General features: G+C 42.8%; 1 protein-coding gene across 6 annotated transcripts in view; it reads right to left on the bottom strand.

Annotated features, from left to right (window-relative positions):
• The window catches only part of LARGE1 (LARGE xylosyl- and glucuronyltransferase 1), a 631,116-nt gene that overhangs the window by 347,245 nt on the left and 265,223 nt on the right, over positions 1 to 18,648 (bottom strand). For all 6 annotated transcript variants that reach the window (XM_025399702.1, XM_025399703.1, XM_025399705.1 and 3 more), the window contains one exon: positions 12,609 to 12,910. In XM_025399702.1, the coding sequence (XP_025255487.1) occupies positions 12,609 to 12,910 (302 nt within the window). The remainder of the gene's footprint in view (positions 1 to 12,608; positions 12,911 to 18,648) is intronic.

The following is an 18,648-nucleotide window of genomic DNA, read 5'->3' as shown; positions in this document are numbered from 1 at the left end:
CTCTTTAAAGGTTGAGAGTCATAATCCCCAACCAAACTGCTCCCAGATTCCTAATTTTCAGAAACTGTACGAGATAATAAATGCTTGACATTTTAAGTTGTTAAGTTTTGAGGGTATCTGGCTGTGTAGCAATAAATAACTCATATACAGGGAGGGTACCTAAGGTGCCCTGAAAACAACTGCACGAGACAATACCACCAGGTTCCTTCCAGCTATAACATCCCCTAATTCCAGGGCCTGAAATTTAAAGAAGACATTTTTATTTTTGTGGATTTACATCCTTGAAGAAGCCCCAAAGAAGGCATATGAAGCTAATGAAATGTGAGCCTAAATGCTATGATAGTATCCTCCAACAGCAATGTGGGATATGGGAAGAGAGCTGGCAAATCCCCTCACTGCTCGGTTATCATGTAAAGTCCATGAAGATACAATAAAAAAAGAAAGAAAAAGTACATCAAAATACTGTAGGGTTAGTTAGGACCCAGAATATACAGGTAAGAAACATTGAGTTTTATAAACATGTTGCCTCCAGCAAATACCAATGTCCCACTGAGCTAAAAAATACATCCATAGTCTGGAAAATAATTTAAAACATTCCAATTTCTTTTAGAAGAACAGACGGATCTTTGCCTAAACTCACTGAGGAATGATTACCTCGCGGGGCTGCTAAAGCCCCCAAGGTGAAAGATGATCCCCATGACTGGTGACCCTAAAGTCTGCAGAGGTGAGGCCCCTGTGAAAAACACAATAAGGATCTGGGCTCAGCAGCTGATGAGAGTCTGGGTCCTACAAGCTCTAATTCACAGAGCTTCAGTGCAATGGTTCAAAGAACAGGTTTTAGAATCAAACTGCCTAGGTTTAATCCCAAGCTCCACCTCTTTCTGGCTGTGTGACCCTGAAATAACGACAAAACCTTTCCTAGCAGTTTTCTAATCTGTCAAATGAAGAAAGTATGTTGTGTGAATTACATGAGATATTTTATGTAAAGCTCTAGCATGATGTCTGATACATTGCAAGGACTGATTAACTGTTATTACTATAATACATTACTACTGAGAAATGAAGTTCAAAGCAAGGAGCAGAAGGAAAAATAGGTACTTCCTTAAGGAGTGGTCTGACATCAGAGGGTAACATGCATTAACTTTCCATAATAACAATATCCATTGTGTCAGTTCTTAAGTACATCAACAAATTCCTAGACATTACTCTTACTGAAAGATGGGTATGTGCTGAGTGGGCTTTTATGACCATTTCAACTAACAGAAAACACTATCAGCAGAAGTGACACTGTGTGGCTTCTGAGGCCAGGTCATGAAAAGTGCTTCCTTTCTGTTTTGCTTACAGGAATACTTGTACTTAAAGCCTTTAGCTGCCATGTAAGCAAGCAGCTGACTACCTAGAGCCGCCATGTTGTGAGGAAGCTCAAACTAGCCCATGCAGAGACCACATGAGGACCTAAGTCTAAAAGAAAGGGAGGCTGGGTCAGCACCCACTGTTCCAGCATTGTACTGTTCCAGCTCCAGCCACACACTAATGCCACCTGTATGAGGGACCCCATACCAGAACCACTCAGCTAAGCCCTTCTCAAATCTCTGACTCACAGAAACCATGAGAGCTAATAAAATAATTGGTGCTGTTTTAAATCATTTAACTGTTAGCTGATTTTTCAGGTAGCAGTGGAGAAGTAGAATATTTATAATGAGTATATGCGACACTCCTACACAGTTAGCTTCCTCTGCCTCCACCTCATTTCATCCTCACAATTGCACTGGGAAGAACATGTTATTATTTTCATTTTATAATGATGAAATAGACTCCCAAAAGGTAACTGAATTGTCTAAGGTCACAAGACTAATGAGTAGCAAAGGAAAGTCTCCTGTTCAGGAATTCTGATATTAGTTCCAGTGACTGTTTTTTCTTCTGTACAATAGCTGAGTCCCAGAATAGACCTGAACCGGAAAGGCAAGAAAAATACACATATCCATACACACATGTGAATGAGTGAAGATCAAAGGGGATCATTCTGCTCCAACTTCTGAGGCACACAGAGGCCAGGCCATCACTGAAACAGCACTGCCCAGGCAACAGAAATAAGCAAGAGTAAGACAGGCAGCTATTTGAAACACACATAATTACCAAATGATAAGAGGGCAAAGGGACTGATGAGGGCCCGTTGTTCCTATCACCAGATAGCTCAGCTGACAGCCTTGGCATTGTGATAGAAGAGTTTTCAGAAATGCTTTTCGGAGCCCAGAGAAGTTTCAGCAACACCCACAGATGGTGGCAGCATCCCTGGTTACGTGGCCCTGTACCGTGACAGGATGTCAAGATGAGCTTCAGCACTTGGAACCAAAAAGCGCTGTGATGAAGAGAGTTTCTATTTTGACTCCACTGACTGACATTTCTTGTCTGCCTCTATGGCTTTTTCATTAAAATCCTTAAAGACACCAAACGATGGAGACAGAGGAAGCGTACTGCTCATGGGCAGGAGGCCAGCAGCTTGCGGAGAGTGTGCTTTGAAATATGGCTGCAGCAGGCCAAGACTTTTAAGCGCGTCTACTGGAGCTTCTGAACAGGACCAGGGGTTCATCACAGAAGAATTCTACCAAAAATACGTTTTTAAGAATCTAAGAAGTTAACGTGATCAGTAAACACAAAGAAAGAGAAGAAAAACAAAACCTAATTCTCAGGTGCAAAAGACTAGAAAATAAATTATACTAAAAGTCAATGTGGCTGCTCAGGCAGACACCCAGCTAGCTGCAGGAATTTTTGTTCATACCCTGGTGGAGGCTGGAATCCCAGCGAGACATAACCGGTCACTCCCCTGGAAAGGGGGCTGAAGGTAGGGAGCCAAGTGGTCTCACTCAACAAGCTCAGCAAGTTAAGAACCACTGGCTTGAAATTCTCCCCACCAGCTCAGCAGTCTGAAGTCTACCTGGGATGACTGAGCTTGATGGGGAAAGGGGCGTCCACCATACTGAAGCTTGAGTACGTGGTTTTTCCTCTCACACTGTTAACTCTGACTGTGCAGAATTCACCACAGCATGGCAAAGCACCTGGGGCCAGACTGCCTCTCTAGATTCCTCCTCACTGGGCAGGGCACCTCTGAAAGAAAGGCAGCAGCTCCATTCAGGGGCTTAGAGATAAAACTCCCATCTCCCTGAGACAGAGCACCTGGGGGAAAAGGCAGCTGTGGGTGCAGCTTCAGTGGACTTAAACGTTCCTGCCTGCTGGCTCTGAAGACAGTAGTGGATCTCCCAGCACAACACTCGAGCACTGCTAAGGGACAGACTCTGCATCCTCAAGTAGGTCACTGACACCTGTACCTCCTGATTGGGAGACACCTCAAACAGGAGAGCTCCAGATGGCATCAGGCAGGTGCCCCTGTGGGAGAAAGCTTCCAGAGGAAGGAGCAGGCAGCAATCTTTGCGGTTCTGCAGCCTCCACTGGTGATACCCAAGCAAACAGGGTCTGGAGTGGACCCCCACCAAACTCCAGCAGACCTGCAGAAGAGGGGCCTGACTGTTAGAAGGAAAACTAACAAACAGAAAGCAATAACATCAACATCGACAAAAAGGATGCCCACAAGAAAACCCTAACCAAAGGCCATCGGCATCCAAGATCAAAGGTAGATAAATCTATGAAGATGAAGAAAAACCACTGCAAAAATGCTGAAAATAACAAAAACCAGAATGCCTCTTCTCCTCCAAATGATTGCATCTCCTCTCCAGCAAGGGCACAAAACCGAATGGAGAATGAGTTTGACAAATTGACAGAAGTAGGCTTCAGAGGGTGGGTAATGAGAAACTCCTCCGAGCTAAAGGAGCATGTTCTAACCCAATGCAAGGAACTGAAGAACCTTGAAAAGAGGTTACAGGAAATGCTAACTAGAGAAACCAGTTTAGAGAAGAACATCAATGACCTGATGGAGCTGAAAAACACAGCACGAGAACTTCGTGAAGCATACACAAGTATCAATAGCTGAATCGGTCAAGCGGAAGAAAGGATATCAGAGATTGGAGATAAACTTAATGAAATAAAGTGTGAAGACAAAATTAGAGGGGGGGAAAAAAAAAAAGGAAAACTAATGAACGAAGTCTCCAAGAAATATGGGACTATGTGAAAAGACCAAACCTACATTTGATTGGTGTACCTGAAAGTGACGGAGAGAATGGAACCAAGTTGGAAAACACTCTTCAGGATATTATCCAGGAGAACTTCCCCCCAACCTAGCAAGACAGGCCAACATTCAAATTTAGGAAATACAGAGAACACCACAAAGATACTCTTCCAGAAAGGCAACCCCAAGACATAATCATCACATTCTCCAAGGTTGAAACAAAGGAAAAAAGGTTAAGGGCATCCAGATAGAAAGGTCGGGTTACCTATGAAGGGAAGCCCATAAGACTAACAGTGGATCAATCTGCCGAAATCCTACAAGCCAGAGAGTAGGGGCCAATACATTTTTAAAGAAAAGAATTTTCAAACCAGAATTTCATATCTAGCCAAACTATGTTTCATAAGTGAAGGAGAAATAAAATCCTTTACAGACAAGTAAATCCTCCTGAAGGATTTTATCACCACTAGGCCTGCCTTACAAGAGTTTCTGAAGGAAGCACTAAATATGGAAAGGAAAAACTGGTACCAGCCACTGCAAAAACATACCAAATTATAAAGACCAATGACACTATGAAGAAACTGCATCAACTAATGTGCAAAATAACCAGCTAGCATCATGATGACAGGACCAAATTCACACATAACAATATTAACCTTAAATGTAAATGGGCCAAATACCTTAGTTAAAAGACACAGACTGGCAAATTGGATAAAGAGTAAAGACTCATCCGTGTGCTGTATTCAGGAGACCTATCTCATGTGCAAAGACACATATAAGTTCAAAATAAAGAAACTAAGGAATATTTACCAAGCAAATGGAAACCAAAAAACAAAACAAAACAAAACAAAAAAACAACCAGGGGATGCAAGCCTAGTCTCTGATAAAACAGACTTTAAATCAACAAAGATCAAAACAGACAAAGAAGTGCATTACATAACGGTAAAGGGATCAATGCAACATGAAGAGCTAACTATCCTAAATATATACGCACCCAATACTGGAGCACCCAGATTCATAAAGCAAGTTCTTAGATATCTACAAAGAGACTTAGACTCCCACAAATAATAGGGGGAGACTTTAATACTCCATTGTCAGTATTAGACAGATCAACTAGCAGAAAATTTACAAGAATGTTGAGAACTTGAACTCAGCTCTGGGCCAAGCGGACTTAATAGATATCTACAGAACTCCCCACCCCAAATCAACAGAATATACATTCTTCCCAGCACCATAAAGCACTTATTCTAAAATCAATCACGTAATTGGAAGTAAAACACTCCTCAGCAAATACAAAGGAAGGAAATCATAACAAACACTCTCTCAGACCACAGTGCAATCAAATTAGAACTCAGGATTAAGAAACTCACTCAAAATCGCACAACTACATGGAAAATGAACAACGTGCTCCTGAATGACTACTGGGTAAATAATGAAATTAAGGCAGAAATAAATAAGTTCTCTGAAACTAATGAGAACAAAGACACAACATACCAGAATCTCTGGGACACAGCTAAAGCAGTGTTTACAGGGAAATTTATAGCACTAAATGTCCACAACAGAAAGCAGGAAAGATCTAAAATTGACACCCTAACAACTAGAGAGGCAAAAGCAAACAAATTCAAAACCTAGTGGAAGACAAAAAATAACTAAGATCAGAGCAGAAACAAATGGAAAAACATTCCATGCTCATGGATAAAGGAGACAGAGACATGAAAAACCCTTCAAAAAAAATCAATGAATCCAGGAGCTGTTCTTTCGAAAAGATTAACAAAATATATAGGCCACTAGCTTGACTAATAAAGAAGAAAAGGGAGAAGAACCAAATAGACACAATAAAAGATGATAAAGGGGATATCACCACTGATTCCACAGAAATACAAACTACCATCAGAGAATGCTATAAACATCTCTACACAAATAAACTAGAAAATCTAGAAGAAATAGATAAATTCCTGGACATATACACCCTCCCAAGACTAAACCAGGAAGAAATCAAATCCCCGAATAGACCAATAACAAGTTCTGAAGTTGAGGCAGTAATTAATAGCCTACCAACCAAAAAAAGCCCAGGACCAGATGGATTCACAGCCAATTCCTACCAGAGGTATAAAGGGGAGCTGGTGCCTTCCTTCTGAAACTATTCCAAACAACAAAAAAGAGGGATTCCTCCCTAACTCATTTTATGAGGCCAGCATCATCCTGACACCAAAACCCGGCAGAGACACAACAAAAAAAGAAAATTTCAGGCCAATATCCCTGATGAACATCGATGGAAAAATCCTCAATAAATACTGGCAAACCGAATCCAGCAGCAGCACATTAAAAAGCTTATCCACCACTATCAAGTTGGCTTCATCCCTGGGATGCAAGGCTGGTTCAACACATGCAAATCAATAAATGTAATCCATCACATAAACAGAAACAATGACAAAAACCACATGATTACATCAATAGATGCAGAGAATGTCTTCGATAAAATTCAACACCCCTTCATGCTAAAAACACTCAATAAACTAGGTATTGATGGAAAAAATCTCAAAATAATAAGAGCTATTTATGACAAACGAATAGCCAGTATCATACTGAATGGGCAAAAGCTGGGAGCATTCCCTTTGAAAACCGGCACAAGACAAGGATGCCCTCTCTCATCACTCCTATTCAACACAGTATTGGAAGTTCTGGCCAGGGCAATCAAGCAAGAGAAAGAATTAAAGGATATTCAAACAGGAAGTAAGGAAGTGAAATTGTCCTGTTTGCAGATGACATGATTATATATTTAGAAAACCCCATCTTCTCAGATCAAAACTTCTTAAGCTGATAAGCAACTTCAGCAAAAATTCAGGATACAAAACCAATGTGCAAAAATCACAAACATTCTTATACACCAATAACAGACACACAGACAGCCAAATCATAAGTGAACTCCCACCCACAATTACTACAAAGAAAATAAAATACTGAGGAATACAACTTATAAGGGATGTGAAGGACCTCTTCAAGGAGAACTAAAAACCACTGCTCAAGGAAATAAGAGAGGACACAAACAAATGGAAAAATATTCCATGCTCATGGATAGGAAAATCAATATCGTGAAAATGGCCACACTGTCCAAAGTAATTTATATATTCAATGCTATTCCCATCAAGCTACCATTAATGTTCTTCAAAGAAATAGAAAAAACTACTTTAAATTTCATATGGAACCAAAAAAGAGCCCGTAGAGCCAAGACAATTTTAAGCAAAAAGAACACAGCTGGAGGCATCATGCTACCTGACTTTCAACTATACCACAAGGCTACAGTAACCAAAGCAGCATGGTACTCCTACAAGGCTAGATTAACCAAAACAGCATGGTACTGGTACCAAAAGAGATATATAGATCAATGGAACAGAATAGAGGCCATAGAAATTAACCGCACATTTACAACCTTCTGATCTTTGACAAACCTGACAAAAACAAGAAATGGGGAAAGGATTTCCTATTTAATAAATGGTGCTGGAAAAACTGGCTAGCTATATGCAGAAAACTGAAACTGGACCACCCCTTACTTACATCTTATACAAAAATTAACTCAAGATGGATTAAAGACTTAAACATAAGACCTAAAATCATAAAATACCCAGAAGAAAACCTAGGCAATACCATTCAGGACATAGTCATGGGCAAAGACTTCAAGACTGAAACACCAAAAGCAGTGGCAACAAAAGCCAAAATTGACAAATGGGATCTAATGAAACTAAAGAGCTTCTGCACAGCAAAAGAAACTATCATCAGAGTAAACAGGCAACCTACAGAATGGCAGAAAATTTTTGCAGTCTATCCATCTGACAAAGGGCTAATATCCAGTATCCACAAGGAACTTAAACAAATTTACAAGAAAAAAACAAATGACCCCATCAAAAAGTGGCGAAGGTATGAAGAGACACTTCTTAAAAGAAGACATTTATACAACCAACAAACATATGAAGAAAATCTCAGCATCACTTCTCATCAAAGAAATGCAAAGCAAAACCACAATGAGATATCATCTCATGCCAGTTAGAACGGCGATCATTAAAGTCAGGAAACAACAGATGCTGGAAAGAATGTGGAGAAATAGGAATGCTTTCACACTGTTGGTGGGAATGTAAATAAGTTCAATCATTGTGGAAGACAATGTGGTGATTCCTCAAGGATCTAAAATGAGAAATACCATTTGACCCAGCAATCTACTGGGTCTATACCCAAAGGATTATAAATCATTCTACCATGAAGACACATGCACATGTATGTTAACTGCAGTGCTATTCACAATAGCAAAGACTTGGAACCAACCCAAATGCCCATCAATGATAAACCGGATAAAGAAAATGTGGCACATAAACACCATGGAATACTATGCCGCCATAAAAAAGAATGAGTTCATGTCCTTTGTGGGGACACGGATAAAGCTGGAAAACATCATTCTCAGCAAGCTAACACAGGAACAGAAAACCAAACACCACATGTTCTCACACGTAAGTGGGAGCTGAACAACGAGAAAGCATGGACACAGGGAGGGGAACATCACACACCGGGACCTGTCGGGGGGTGGGGAGCAAGGAGCGGGAGAGCATTAGGACAAATACCTAATGCATGTGGGGCATAAAACGTAGATGATGGGTTGATGGGTACTGCAAACCACCATGGCACATGTATACCTATGTAACAAACCTGCAAGTTCTGCACATATATTCCATAACTTAAAGTTAAAAAAAAAAAAAAAAAAAAGTCAGTGAGTTCAAGGTCTGAATTCCTATATGACTATTTTATTTTTCAAGGAACACAGGGATAAAGAAAATTCATCAATCCTATGTGCTGCTCCTTAAAGCAGTAGTTTCCTTTTTTTGTTTTGTTTTGTTTTTTTCAGACGGAGTCTCACTCTGTTGCCCAGGCTGGAGTGCAATGGCATGACCTCAGCTCACTGCAACCTCCGCCTTCCAGGTTCAAACTATTCTCCTTCCTCAGCCTCCCAAGTAGCTAGGATTTCAGGTACCCTCCACCATGCCCGGCTATTTTTTCTGTATTTTTAGTAGAGACAGGGTTTCGCCATGTTGTCCAGGCTGGTCTCCAACTCCTGCCCTCAGGTGATCCACCCGCCTCGGCCTGCCAAAGTGCTGGGATTATAGGCATGAGCCACTGTGCCCAGCCTAAAGCAATGGTTTCCAAACAATCTCTCCTATCTTAGAATCATCTGGATATATTATTTTGTTAAATACCCATATTCTCAGGTGCTACTCCCAGAGATTCTCAGTCAGTAGGTCTGGGGTAGGTCCCATGAATATGCATTTTTGATATGTAATTCAAACACTCAACTAAGTTTGAGAACCACCCATGTGATAGACATTGTTCACTGTGACCACAGTAACAGAATTCCAGAACGTTCCAAAAAACATGGCTTCCTTGAGTAAAATCTATCTGTTCCAGGGTCTCTTGGACCTAGGTGGCAGCTAAGGGTATCCCTGTAACTAAGTTGTGTCAATAGGATCTAAAAGGATCTGAAGTGTGAAATTTCCAAGATATGTTCTTTAAAGAAAGTGGTATGTCCCACCTTAACACTTCTTTCCTGCCAGCTGGAATGTGGACAAAATAGCTGAAGCTCTGACAATCATTATAGGTCATGAGATGATCTTGGGAATGTCAATCAAGTAGGCTGGGGTGAAAGACAAAGAAATCCCAAATCCCCAATGCTGCCATCCCTACACTGATGGCCTCCAGACAACTTAAACACAATGAGAAAGAAGATGCAAACCTTGCTTAAGCCAGTGTTAGCTGAGATTTTTGATAACCTGCAGTGAAATCTAAGACTGACACAACTAACTATGTTAGAGTTTCCCTCAAGTTCCAATATCTATTGTCACCACTGAAATAGTACAAGGCAGGAACTTGATTTTTTTTTTTCTTTCTTTTGAGATGGAGTTTTGCTCTGTCACCTAGGCTGGAGTGCAGTGGCAGGATCTTGGCTCACTGCAATCTCTGTCTCCTGGGTTTAAGCGATTCTCCTGCCTCAGCCTCCCAAGTAGCTGGGACTACAGATGCGCACCACAACACCTGGCTAATTTTTGGTATTTTTAGTAGAGACGGGGTTTCACCATGTTGGCCAGGATAGTCTCGATCTGTTGACCTTGTGATCCGCCCACCTCGGACTCCCAAAGTGCTGGGATTACAGGCGTGAGCCACTGCGCCAGGCCCAGAACTTGATTTTAACCCACAGTTTGCAAATGAGGAAACTGAGCCACAGAAAAGTGATCTCACTTGCTCAAAGCTACATAGCTATTAAACTAGAAATGGGGCCGGGATTTAGACTCACAACTCCCAGCTTCAAAAGCCAATGGTCTTTGGTCTACACAATTGTGCAGGGGACTCCCAAATTACAGTGAGTATTTCTCAGAAAACTGAGTGAAACTCCTGGCTAGAGAGATTACAGAAGGGAAGAGAAACCTCCCTACAAACACAACTCATTTTCTCTCCTTTAGGCCTTCTTTTCCCCTTTTCCTTTTTTATTTTCCCCCTCCTCGATTCTTATTTGTTCTTTCGGTTCTATGTCATAGTAGTGTAAATACACTTGGGGAAAAAATTTGCTTGCTTTGGGCCATCTCACCTGGGTAGCAGAGTTCCCATCCAAACTAACCCTTTCTTAAACCAGCACCATGGCTGTGATCTGCTAGCAGAGAACCTGAAAGAAATCAAGTATGCCTTCACCGAGGCAAGAACAGAAGAAATTAGGGACCTCCCCAGACCAGCCTAGACTAAAGGAATTTGTTAACGTGGCTGAATGCCCGTTTTCATACATAGAGATATTAAGTAACACAAGCCACTGACAGTGGTTGTCAAAGACTAAAGGGCAGTGGGCCTGGCATACAGTCAGGGCTGAATAAATGTGCAGCATTTATCATGTCCTGACATTTGTATTTGTTTATTTGTTTATCATCTCTCCCCCTACCTCCGATGATAGAACGTAAGAACCAGAGGGAAGGGGGTTCTGTCTTTTTTATTGTTGCTGTTCACTGTTTCCCAACACACAAAACAGAGTGAGATGCAAAACACGAGTGCAGTATGTTTGCTGAATGAATAGATAAATAAATGAATGATGATGATGCAATAGAACCACCTCCTTGCCTGGGTTCTCTGGGCTTGGCTGAAAGACCAACTCACAGTGTCCTGAATCCTGCTATGACGGATGTTTGTTTCACATCGTTCCTACTCATATGACACATTCCTCTTTGGATAACCTCTGTTGGATGTCCTCTACCTCTCTACCAATCCATACTTCAACCAGGCTTGAGAAATCTGAGAAATGCTCCTATCCTTAGGGGCTCTCCTTGTCCTCCTCCCTCATCACTGAACTTCCAAAGAACTTAGTCTACATCACTGAGGAAGCCATTTTTTAGTGACATTGGATAGTATCAGCAATATTACTAATAATCCCGTTCACACGAATAGCATACTACAGTTTGCAAAGTGTTCTCTCTTTAGGGAGTTTGAAGTCTAACCACTCTTTGTTCCAGAAAATGGAATAAAGAAACAGCAGGTCCTATCTGTGTTTAAAAATAGTAAAAGCTAACCATAATTTTGAAAATATACTACGTACTTGGTGCTAGTCAAGGCTTTATATGGCCATCCTGTTTAATTCTCACAAATACTTCATGAAGCAGGTATTATTTCCTGAAGTTTACTGATGAGACACCTGGAGTTCACAGAAGTTACGCAACTGGCTCAAGGGAGCTCACTGCATAAAACCCTAAAGCTGGGATATGAATTCAGTCTTGCCCATGTCTCAAAAGGCCTTCCTGTGAATAGGCATGCCCTAATTCGTCTCCACCACGAGAACTGGAAATAGTGGAGAATGAGTGTATGTGTGTTCACTGCACATAGAAGCATGGATGCAGGTATTTGAGGAAATAGAGGACAATAAATATCCCACATTTCCAAAGAGCTACTAAGAAAGCATACCCTAAAAGGGGAGAAGTGATATTAAGCTATAAGAGTTCAAATTACTGCTTTAGATAAGGAACAAGTCTGTGGTTCTGAATTAGAGAGGTTGTTTATACAGTGAAGTGATAATGAGGTCTAAGAGAACTGCCCAACTGGGCCACACAACTCCGGGTGTACCATTCACACTAGAGTCTAAGAAACAGGGGCCTACAGGATGACAGCTAGGTGTTGAAACCCTGACCATGTCAAAATGAGCCACACAGAAACAAGCAGTAGGTTCCATCAGTCAGCTCCTCTTAATATCTGTAGATTACGCCTTCTTATCCCCATTTTCAGACGGGAAAACGGAGGCTCAGAGAGGCTAAATGACTTGTCAGGCCATTCAGCAAAATTACCAAGACAGACTTACACACCCGGGCTAGAATCAAGAATCCCAGCTCTTGGCATCTGCCTGTGTTTCCAGGAGGCATCTGCAAGGGGTGAGGGCAATCGGGACTCTGGACAACTTCCTCCCCAGGCTCCAGGTGCCCTTTACCTCGCATTTCTCCACGACCGGCTGCTGCCCACACTCGGAGCTGTTGCCTGCCACGATGCCAGCCCGAAGGTTCTCGCTGTCTCCAGTGCCCTCCTCCATGGAGTAGGTCTTGGAGTGATTGCCTCGGCGATGGGCTGGGGCTCGGCCCTGGGCCAGGCTGAGCTGCCTGCGGAGGGCGCGGTTCTCCTCCTCCACCTCGCGCATGCGCACCTCCAGGCTCTCACGCTCCCGCTGGCTGGAGGCTGTGTACCTGGGGCTGTGCGCCTGGGACTCCAGCGGAGACAGAGACACGGGCTTTCCATCTGGGGAGCAAAACACCAGGGAAGCGTTAACCGGGATGAGCCTCAAGCCCCTCCAAGTTCCCCAGACAGCCATTATTACATGGTGAGGCTCCTTGCACAATCCCATGTTTCAGGGAAACAGATGGAAAGTGAGTTACAAATAAACGCATCCAGATTGAACTGGGAACAAAGTTGAGAACGGAACAACTTATTATGGCGATAAAAACTAATATGCCTTTTAGAGGAGGCAATCATAATAAAATTGTTTCTAATTAAATGCACTGTCTTCCTCTCCCTACTTGTCATGTTTCTAGGTAGGTTTCTTAACAATAAAGAACTATGAATACAAAGTGGGGGGATTGGGGAGAAAGACAAAGGAGGGGAGAAGGAGTACCAGGAAGTGGAGGAGAGCAAAAGAGGAAGAGAAGGAGTAAAAATAAAAAAATAATAGGCCGGGCGCGGTGGCTCATGCCTGTAACCCCAGCACTTGGGGAGGCCGAGACCGGCGGATCACGAGGTCAGGAGATCAAGACCATCCTGGCTAACATGGTGAAACCCTGTCTCTACTAAAAATACAAATAAATAAATAAATAAATAAATAAATAAATAAATAAATAAATAAGCAAGCAAGCAAGCCAGCCGGGCGTTGTGGCATGCGCCTGTAGTCCCAGCTACTCGGGAGGCTGAGGCAGGAGAACGGCATGAACCCGGGAGGCAGAGCTCGCAGTGAGCCAAGATTGCGCCACTGCACTCCAGCCTGGGAGACAGAGTGAGACTCCGTCTCAAAAACAAAACAAAACAACCCCCCCCCACAAAAAAAAAAGAAAAGAAAAAAGAGAATAATAATGACTAAGTTTATTGAGCTCTTCCTATGCAAACTCCTATATATTTCAACCTCTCAGGGAAAACCTTCCTCCATTTTCAGGCAAGATATCCTTCCACATATTCCAATAATTTGTATGTAGCGCTATGAAAACATGTATCTGCCATACTATATTTGATAAACAGCTTTACTAAATGTTTCCTATGAAGATTGGGAGTTCAATGTAGGCAAAGGCGGCTCTTACCTGCCTTTGTGGTAACACGTCACAAAGTCTGAGAAATGCTGGAAGGGTGGATGCATAGCTCCATGCCAAGAATAAAATAATTAAAGGCAATAAGGACAAAAGAAGTAGAAGCATGACCCATCTCACGGTTTTCCCAGAAAAACAGTTACCACTAAAGTGAGTGCCAGCAACACTCCATGTAACAATCATATAACCCTGCAATAAAAACTGAGGCACAGCCGGGTGAGGTGGCTCACGCCTGTAATCCCAGCACTTTGTGAGGCCAAGGCGGGCCAATCACGAGGTCACTAGATTGAGACCATCCTGGCCAAGATGGTGAAACCCTGTCTCTACTAAAATACAAAAAGTTAGCCGGGCATGGTGGCACGCACCTGTAGTCCCAGCTACTCGGGAGGCTGAGGCAGGGGAATTGCTTGAACCCAGAAGGCAGGGGTTGCAGTGAGCCGAGATTGCACCACTGCACTCCAGCCTGGCAACAGAGCAAGACTCTGTCTCAAAAAACAAACAAACAAACAAACACAAAAAACTGAGGCACAGAGAGGATAAGCGGGTCTCTCAATGTGACACCACCAGAATGGTGGTATCAGAATTCGCACCCAGGTCTCTCTGGTATCTGGGCCTGTACACTCTCCACGTCAATAAACTTTCATTATAGGCTATTCAGAGAGCTAACATGGAAAAAAAAAATTATTAGTATAAAAACCCCATCTCCCAAAGATATTTTAATCACCTTGTATACAGTAGATGCTCAAGGCATGCTTACTGTTCAGGAGTCTCAGTGGCACAAGGCATACCCAAAGCTATCACTTAAAATTTCTGCCTCCACTCTGCAGATATCCTGGCCTCCAGCTACATTGACAGCCACCTCAGGGGTTACCAAGCAAAAAAAGCGTATCTCTAGAAAATCATCCTCTCTCAGCTGCCTGTCAAAAAAACGCTCCTCTTTTTCCATACTTCAAGTTTTTCCTTCCTGCCCAGACCCCATGAGCTTCAAAACTGTCCCAGAGAGTCTCTGTGACTCACAAACTTGAGGATCAAAGAATGTGATGAATTACACCCTGCAGGTCTCACTTGTGCTTGTGTCGGCCTCTGCCCAGGGCTTTTTGATGTATCTTTGGACCTTAACAAATATGACTCATTTTTTTTTTCCCCCTTAATCACCTCAGGGTTAAACGCCTAAGCTCCTGGTCCTCTCCTATCAATGCAACAAATATGGCTCAATGAATTGCACTGCCTGGGACGACAAATCAAAGGCCGAGGCAGAATCGGTAGGGGATGTGAAATCACAGGTTGATTAGGGTTACACTGTCACCGGACTGGCCAATTACAAGCTCCAACCCGAGCTTTTGAAACCTGTCTCCCTGTTTGGTACAACTGAGAATGAAAAAGAATAGGCAGCTATTAATAACTGCATTTTCTCAACCAACATCGACCCTTTGAGCAGGGGTGGGTAAAGATGAACCTCTGGCTTCCCCAGGAGTTACACTCTCTGTAGTGTCTATCATGGATCTGCATCACACTAGGTAGTTCATGCTGATAACGCCTTAGGTTGCCATCAGTACAATGAAGTGGTAACAGTTATCCCCATTGCTGATGCAGAAACCGAGACTAAAGTTTAAACCCTGTTCCTATTATGTTGCAGCTTGACTGTAAACAAGGTCTCCTGGACTTTGCACTTAGCTATGCTCCTGCATTTACGTGCTAAGTTAGAGGTAAAGACGCTCCGGAGACTGAGAGGGTCTTCCTTCTCGGGAAAGGATTTTGGAGCATTTGGGCAGAAATGCAGGAAGCTCAACAAGGTCTCAGGGTCTCTAGAAAATTAACAAATGGGACCTGTGAGATTCCTCATTGGAGGAGTTACATCAATGCTCTGGGCTTCGATTTTCTCTTCTGTGAAATGGGAACATAAAATGTTCTAGTAAGAATGATGGGAGGCTGAAGCAAGATAACAAAATACAGAGCACTGTGCCCCTTACTGGGAGGCACTTGGCATCAGGGAGTTCCTGTGACCCTTTCTCAGTGAGGGAAGGTGACGTCATGGGTAAGATGAGTTGATGATGTAATTTAAGGTGTAAAGCACCTTTCAGAACACAGGGTTGTTCAGTGTGTTATATGGGGAAAGAAGTAGGTAACAGACCTTGGCTTCCTTTGAGATATACTCTGAGAGGAGGCACTGCTGAGTTTCCTGCCTTCATCCTTAGCCAGGTCATGGTTCATCCTTAAGAACATGGGGGAGCAGGCGGGCAGGCTTCACCAAAGAGGCCGGGTCACATTCTCTAGCCCATCTCCTAAAAGCCCCATATTTTAAACATTTACATAAATTATGATTTTCTGATTGTAGGCTTAAAAGAAATGCTATCGACATCCTGTGTCCATTTCTCAAAAGCCCTATAGATTTGTCACCAATGAAGCCACACTAAATAATTAATGTCAGGTCTCAGAGGAACCAATGTTGAAAAAAGCAACGTTCATGCTGTGCCCAACTCCTGGCATGGAGGAAGTGCTCAATCAATGGCAGAATTGTCATTTCTGGTTTGTTTGTTTGTTTTAAAGGTCCGTTGTCTCGAGCTGGTCCCCTCCTTCTCCTCGGCCAGTTTCACCTTCTGAAAGGCGGGGTCCTGCAGATGTGCTCAGAGTCCCCTCTCAGCCCTAACTCTCCACAGCTGTGAGGTCCAGGTGATTCCCAACACCGCACGATCAGAAGTGAATACAGTGGGCCCTGCTGCCTGGCCAGATTCACAGCTCATTCTCGTTTTATTCATCCTTACGCTTGCTTTTATTCCTGACTATTCCTTTTTCTGGCTCCTGACCTCTTTGCTCAGGCTTCTCCTGACTCTCCGGGAGTCGGAGGAGAGGGGGTCAGGGTAGTGAATAGCCAGCCTCCTTCAATGCGGTCTGCATTTCTCTGTTACGTTTCACAGGTACTGGTCCCTCCCAGGAACGCTCCCCAAGCTTTATGTACAGGTCACAGTTATAAAGCCCACTACATAGGATTTTATGGCTATGTAAACAACTGTGCCCACACAGATATTTCTCAAACTACCAGTGGTGAAGACAGCAGGAGAGGCACGGAAGCCCAAGGAGCTTGGGGGAAGAACCAGTTTTTCTCCTTCCCCCAATCCATCCTGGACAAAAATCTGCCCCTAACACTCAAAGGTAAAATAGAGCTTGGCCCATGTGTAACTCACCACTTGAATTAAACAAACTGGTCTACACTACGTTAATCAAGATTATCATACACTTGACGCTGGCCACAAAGTCCACTTGCTCTAGATGCTTCTAAATGCCTAGTCTCAAGTTCCATATGTATCTTGTTGCAGACCAGCAACAGTTTGAGGGCACGATTAATTTTATGTGTCAACTCAACTGGGCCAGGTGGTACCCAAACATGTGGTCAAACATCACTTTGGGTGTTTTTGGATGAGGTTAGCATTTAAATTGGTAGACAGAGTAAAGCAGGTGTCCTCCCCTGGTGTGGGTTGGCTACCTCCCATTAGATGAAGGCATGAATAGAACAAAAATGTTGACCATCCTCCAAATTCAAGAGAACTCATCTTGCCTGACAGCCTTTGAATTGGGACATCACCTTTTTCTTGCCTTCGAACTCAAACTGAATCATCAAATCTTCCTGGATCTCGAGCCTGCTGGCATTTGGACTGGAACTACACCATGAGATCTCCTGGTTCTCAGGCTTTCAGACTCAGACTAGAACTACACATCGGCTCTCCTGGGTCTCCAGCTTGCTGACTCACCCTGCAGATCCTGGAACTTGTCAGCTTCCATAATCACGCAAGCCAATTCCTTACAATAAACATAGCTGTATATGCACTCTATATTGGTTCCACTTTTCTAAAGAGCCTTGACAAATACAAGGATGAACGACGGCCTTTAGATTACACCTTGAGTGGCACTGCCAATCTCTAGTCTCCATCCCCAGGTCCTGGCATGCTCCCTATACTTAACAAGCATTTGAAGGAGAGAGAAAGAGAAGAACTAACACCTAGAACTTTTTGTTAAAAAACGGTGTAAAATGCCTAGCACATCATAAACTGCCAGTTATTTTAAAAGACATCTCATTATAATATTAAATGCTGGGGAAGAGGGAGAGAGAACTGAGAAAAGCAAACAAATCAAGTAGATTAGTAAGAGCATGGGATTTGGAGTAAGAAAGAGTTGAGCTTGAATTATGGTTCATCCACTTACTAATAAATAACTTAGGCAAAATACTTAACTTTTCTGTGACTCAGTGTCTTCTTATGTAAAATGGGGGACATGGGAGCGTAAGCATAAGAGTGTGTGTGTGTGTGTGTGTGTGTGTGTGCACGTGCACAAATATTGCTTCATATCAGGCTTACACAGAGTAGATACTTGTATTAGTCAATTTTCACACTGCTGATAAAGACATACCTGAGACTGGGTAATTTATAACAAAAAAGAGGTTTAATGGACTCAGAGTTCCTCATGGTTCAGGAAGCCTCACAATTATGGTGGAAGGTGAAGGAAGAATGAAGGCACATCTTACATGGCGGCAGGCAAAAAGAGAATGAGAGTGAAGCAAAAGGGGTTTCCCTTATAAAACCATCGGATCTTGCGAGACTTATTCACTACCACAAGAACAGTATGAGGGAACCGCCCCATGATTCAATTATCTCCTGCTGCGTCCCTCCCACAACACGTGGGAATTATGAGAGC

The sequence above is a fragment of the Theropithecus gelada genome, chromosome 10, assembly GCF_003255815.1.
Source record: "Theropithecus gelada isolate Dixy chromosome 10, Tgel_1.0, whole genome shotgun sequence".
NCBI lineage: Eukaryota > Metazoa > Chordata > Mammalia > Primates > Cercopithecidae > Theropithecus > Theropithecus gelada.
The sequence above is the reverse complement of the archived record's forward strand: the minus strand, read 5'-3'. Positions and strand labels throughout refer to the sequence as shown.